The 5,729-nt window shown below is 45.7% G+C and overlaps 1 protein-coding gene across 1 annotated transcript; it reads right to left on the bottom strand.

Annotated features, from left to right (window-relative positions):
• Positions 1–217: 217 nt before the first annotated feature.
• Positions 218–5,413, bottom strand: LOC100825126 (adenine phosphoribosyltransferase 4). Its single transcript, XM_003575301.4, has 7 exons — positions 5,023–5,413; positions 4,823–4,933; positions 3,468–3,560; positions 2,909–3,058; positions 1,876–1,934; positions 595–675; positions 218–496 (listed from the first exon to the last, which is right to left on the bottom strand). The coding sequence occupies exons 1-6, from the start codon at positions 5,234–5,236 to the stop codon at positions 619–621; spliced, it is 684 nt and encodes a 227-aa protein (XP_003575349.1). The 5' UTR covers positions 5,237–5,413; the 3' UTR covers positions 218–496; positions 595–618.
• Positions 5,414–5,729: the final 316 nt, after the last annotated feature.

The raw sequence follows: 5,729 nt of genomic DNA, 5'->3' as shown, positions 1-5,729 counted from the left end.
ACTCCTAGCATGCACGACACGACACGACACGCACGAAAGCTCTTGGCCGTAACGTGCACGTGAGCCGTGATCCCAGCGGCGAGGACCGGTCTTGCTCGCCACACACGGCTTTTATGTCTGAACTCTGAAGCAAAACATCGCTCCTTTCTGATTCCCGTCACAAACCTTCAGACAAGTCAAACCGCAAGATCTCTCTGCTGCTGTGATTACCCGTACGTGCCCACAACCACACACAATTAATTAATTAATAAATAATGGAACCACAGAACTCGCGTTTTCGTCCAATGATATCATTTTCCCGAGAACAACAAGCTCTTCAAGTACTCTCGGAAAAACTACTCAGCCTACGAAGACTACATCGATCCATTCACGTAGTACCACTCACTCTCTAGCCTCCCCCCACTCTCTCTCTAAGACAGCAGCTAATACGCCTTAATAATGTACCGCAGGCTTCGTCGACATCCGCCCACCGTTCACTTGCAGCCATGTTGCATTCCTGAGAAAACGAGATACAGAGCAGGATGAGAAGGCCTGAATGCATCACTCCCGTATTGAGTTGAGGTTCAGAGTGAATAGAGAACTCGATGTGTTCACCTGGCCGTCGATTTCTTATTTTTCCTATTCGAGGGACTCCACGAGTACATAGACCGGCTTTCCGTTGAGCTTGTAGAAATCCTGCACGGAAGCTGCTGTCTCAGTAACAAGACCCAAGAGTTTCAAAAAAAAAAAAGTACAGTAACAAGATCCAAACAATAACGATGTCACGTTCTCTTACGAATGCGTGTATTAAGAAATTTTGAATTTTCCTAGTGTGATAGCGGCTAGTGCAATATTGACAACTTGTGATATAAAATGGTTGCCGCTGTTATGCCTTCACGACATTTGATTCTGAGTGTGGAAAGATGCAGGCTGTGTGTGCATCACTTATTCTGTAACATGAACTAAAAATAAGGCACGCTCTTGCTTTCGAATAAAAAGAAAAGAGATGCCCAATCCGGAAGTGGTTTTGTTCAAGTCTATGGATAACCAGCTGGTACTGAATGATACGAGCATCTCTTGGCTGTGGGGAACAGAGCAGGCAGGGCAATGTTTGTCGTATACTACTTGCATAATGAGGCACCAAAACATGGCTCCGCTGTCTGAAGCCATATAGCACCAGCAGGCTATATGAAGTGAACAGAGAAGACAGTATCTGAGCAAGCTAGTAAAGGTCTACATGCCAAGGACTATTGTTGTGGATTGGAAGTGGTCGTCAAATCCAGTGAAAGTCTGATTTAGGTCTGTTTGGTAGTCAAGTTTCTTTTTACCCTTGTAAACTTCTTAATAAGAATCCTTCAGAATGGACTTGTAATAACAAGGGTATTGGACCCAAAACTAGACCCACAAACAGGCTAAGGCTTCATAGTATAGTACTACGTCCGATTCTAAATATAAGATGTTCTAGGTTTGTACTAAGTCAAAAGTATATTAAAAAAATGTAATAAAATCTACAATATCAAATAAATATATTATGAAGATATAATAAAACTAATTTAGAGTTATAGATGTTACCCTATATTATAAAGTAGTAGATTCTTCTATAAAGTTGGTCAAAAAATTTAAAAATTGACTTATTGAGCTAAAACTTCTTATGTTTAGGAACATAAGTACTCCCTCCGATCCATATTAATTGTCTTAAATTTGTTCAAATATGGATGTATATATGCCTACAAAGCGTCTAGAAACATGTAATATTTCGACAACTAATATGGATCGGAGGGAGTAGTAGTAGTAGATAGTAAATATATGTACTAGGAAACTAAGAAGCAGAAAACATGTCTATTAAATATCAATCGAATAGTTCGGATAAATATCAGTCATGTCTAGTGAAAGTACCTTAAATTTAGGGAGCCCAATGAGACAAGCACATTCAATGACATCAGCTCCAGCACGTTCTGCAAATCAAATTGTTCTCAGTAAGAAAAGGCATTCCAGGCCTTTAATATATTCTTTAGTGGTACAGATGCAAGATAAAATTCAGCCAGAAATGTGTCCAAAAAGCCAGTGTAGTGTTCTAGAACAGGCTTTGTAAAAAACTAATAAAAAACGACGCATGCTTAATGGCATGATAGGGTCAGAAGCTGCAGAGTGCAGACACTGAAAGGTATAGCTGAAAAGACAGTAACAAGGCGGGAGTACTTGATTCTGCGGCAGAAGTACCCAAAACATGTAGCGTCAACATCAAATCATGTTCCCGGATCAATTCGTATTAGGACATATCTTGAAACAAGATTCTCTCCAAAGAGATCTTCAATCAAGATGTCTCAATTAAGAAGATATAAAGCATCTCCCATTACGGATAATTTTGAAAAAAATAATCAAGGGAATGAACTGGTTATCACCAAGTGGTTGGGATGCCTGCCATCCGTACAAGAAAATCCAATTAATCTACTACTTTCCAGCCCAATTGACAACTGTAATCATTCTGACAATATCGACTTAACTATTGCCGATAAAAGATGTTCAGGGGGTTTCACAGTTTCAAGAAAAGTGATGCTTGTTAATCAGTTACTGAAGCAACTGCCAAGCACTAGTGCCTGCTGCAGGGTGTCAGGGGCTAACAAGAGAATTGACCGGATTAACTGTGAGACTGTTCAGTGAATAATGCGCTTTAAATATGCCAGTGGAAACCACATCTAAAGCTGTACCACCAGGAACAGAGGTGATTTCCACTGGAAACAAATAGCATCCGTATCAATCACTGAAGAAAATAGTCATAAAATTAAAGATCTTTCAGGATTTCAATCCTGCAGGCTCCATTAGCTACTAAATGCAAATCACATTCAGATAAAAATTATGCAAGTACAGGTCAAGGATTGCATGCAATTGCTTGCATGATCTTAGACTTAGGATGGTAGGCGATACGTACCAAGAAGATTTATAGCAGCACAAAGCGTCCCACCCGTTGCAACCAAGTCATCCACGATCAAGACACGCTCACCGTGTTCGATGGCCCCGACATGCATCTCCAAACAATCAGTCCCGTACTCAAGAACATAGGTCTCGGAAATCACCTCGCCTTTCATGTTTTGTAAAAGCAGATGTTAGCTCATTCTTTTACTGCAGAGTATACTTTAGTTGACCATCGAGTCAAACTGAATCACAGAATATCTCTCAGTGTAATGGGACACGTGATGAAAAGTGCAAAGGGAGGCAGTGCTTAAAAGTACTGCAAATTTCTTCAGATTTCATCATGCTCTGCATAAAGGGACTCTCGCTAGTTTAACGACTTTGGTGTCAGAGATTACGGCCCAGAGCAGTAGTATTGTTTTTACTGTGATGTTACCAGATTTACTTGTAAGTATGTTCCTTTTTTTTTTACTTAACTAGGTTGTAATAGCAAGCTGAAAAGACATAAGAGTATAGCAAACAGGTTCAGAACAAGCAAATGATCCATGTACAAGGGAACTTCTTCAAGGGAACCTCACCTGGGAGTTTCTTAGGCTTACGCAAGGGTATGAATTTGGCACCGATGGCTAATGCAATCGCCGGTCCGAATATAAATCCCCTCGCTTCAATCCCTGAAGAACCAAATAAACGAGTCAGAACGGTGCTTATTCATCAAACTGAATAGTACTCATTAACTATCAGCCAAACAAAAAGAGCCTTACAGCCAGAGATAATAATATTAAATGAGGTTGACACACAACATAAGCTCATTTATTCGAGAACAAACAATATACTATATTAAAGAACAAAGGAATAAACAGAAAGAAAGAAAGAAAACAGGACCAAGGATCGCAGAACCAGACAGAGGATCCAACAAACAACAAAGCAAAATCTCAGAAGCAGTACTTTCCCGTGAAAACGACGGCAGATTGGCCACATGCATGACAGGAGAGGGCTCGATCCTGTTGCGTTACCACCAGCCGTCCGATTCCCAGTGGGGCACGGCCGTGGCCGTCGGTCACCTTGGTCCCCGCTCTGGCTGGGGCTGGGCGTGCTTCAGCCGCGAGATCCGCCCGTGGCAGGGCTTCTACATGCGCCCCAGATACGCTATTGAATGCAGCGGATCCCGGCCACGGCCCACGGGCGCACAGGCACAGGCAGAGCGCCCGTTTGAAAAAATAATTCGCCGGAGACCGCTTCATGTGCAAAAACATTCCGGTGACCGGGTCGAGCAGGCGCCAACGCACAGCTCCGTTAAACAAACACCATAGAAAATTCCTGGTGTCGACCGTGGCTAACGGTATATACGAATATCTTAGCGAAAAAGACCATAACCTCCACATGCAAACATACCAAATGCCGGGAGCTTTCTCTCGAGATTGCGGCGTGCTCTGGAGGTTATGTGTGGACTCATCACCAGAAATGCTCAATGCACGCCAGAAGATCTTTTTAGCTCATCGTGGTGAACAGGATAGGTATGTCCCAGGAGGGGCCCGAGGCAGGCATCCACTGATCCACGGCTGGGTTTAAGCGTGGGGTGGGCGTGGCAAAGCTTAGCCAGCGGAACAGTGGCGTGGGGAGTATTATTGTCTGAGCGATATGATATTATCCTCCCGAGAAAAGGCGACGAGGGGGGAGAGTAGCTAGAGTGATGCGAAAAAGCGCGCAGCCCGGCCGGGCGACGACAAGCATGGGGGGAGCAAAAAGGACCGCGGGAGATCTCCCCCAAAGATATTAGGAATCTCAGAACACCGCAAAACAGCACAGCTAAGCTCCTATACCAGACTACACGTATTACATGCGCGAGGGGATCGGGGCTGTCGGGAGAGACGGACCTACACGTATTACATGCGCGAGGGGATCGGAGGATGGAAGGATAAGTGATGTTAATTACCGGCGACGGCGGCGATGCCCATGCCGCGGTAGCGCTCAACGAAGATGTCCACGGCGTCCTTGAACACCCCGGGCCGCAGCAGCAGCGTCGTGATGTCGTTGAACATAATGCCTGCACGCCAAGAGATCAGGTAGCTAGTATCAGTCATCAAGAGAGTGGCGAGCTTGAGAAAAGGAGACGAATCGGATCGGTGAATTAACCTTGCTTGGGGAAGTGCGGGACGACGCGGATGGCGTCGGAGATGCCCTGCAGGCGGGGGTCGGTCGTAGTCTCCGCCGGCGCCGCCACGGCGTCTGCAGCCTTGGCCTTGGCATCATCGTCCGGCACGGGCACGGGCACGGGCACGGCGTGGCCGTTCTCCTTTGCCTTGGTGGTGACCTCCATCACGGTGTTGCAACTGGCCTCCTCACCCATTCTTCCTTTCTCTCTTCTCTTGAGTCTCAAGCTCACTCGCCCTCAGCCTTTTCTCCTGTGCGCTTGAGTGTCAAGCTCAACTAAGGAGTTAATGTTACTTGGTGGACTGGTGCGCCGGCCGTGCCAGTGTATATATAGCGGGGAATTGAAAAAAAGGAAGTGGGAGAGACGGAGGGGGGGGCTGCGCGGTTTTATTATCTTTGGAAACAAGCAGCGGACAACGGGGCTCTGTTTGCTACTACGACACATAGCCTGAACGTGTAGGAGTAGACGCCCTGACTCTAGGACCAGGTGTACACTATAGCGCCCCCTCCTCCCTCGGCCTCGCCCACTCTCCCAGCCCCTGCCTAGCAGCTACTACTTGTACGTGACAATGTGTATATGGTGCGTCGCTTTCCCAAGCCGGGATACAGCTACTACGAGGCTCTTTCTCCCTATCCCTAGGGTTTTGCGTCTGTTGATGAGCAGTGCCTGGCCGTTTCAGCGAGAGAAA

This window comes from Brachypodium distachyon, chromosome 3, assembly GCF_000005505.3.
Source record: "Brachypodium distachyon strain Bd21 chromosome 3, Brachypodium_distachyon_v3.0, whole genome shotgun sequence".
Classification (NCBI taxonomy): domain Eukaryota; kingdom Viridiplantae; phylum Streptophyta; class Magnoliopsida; order Poales; family Poaceae; genus Brachypodium; species Brachypodium distachyon.
This window is presented reverse-complemented; position numbering and strand designations above follow the sequence as displayed.

Coding starts and splice junctions, on each gene's coding strand:
- LOC100825126 (XM_003575301.4), bottom strand. CDS start 5,236: ATGGGTGAGGAGGCCAGTTGCAACACCGTGATGGAGGTCACCACCAAG. Junction 4,934..5,022: donor CCCGCACTTCCCCAAGCAAG/GTTAATTCACCG, acceptor CTTGGCGTGCAG/GCATTATGTTCAACGACATC. Junction 1,935..2,908: donor TGCTGCTATAAATCTTCTTG/GTACGTATCGCC, acceptor TTTGATTTGCAG/AACGTGCTGGAGCTGATGTC.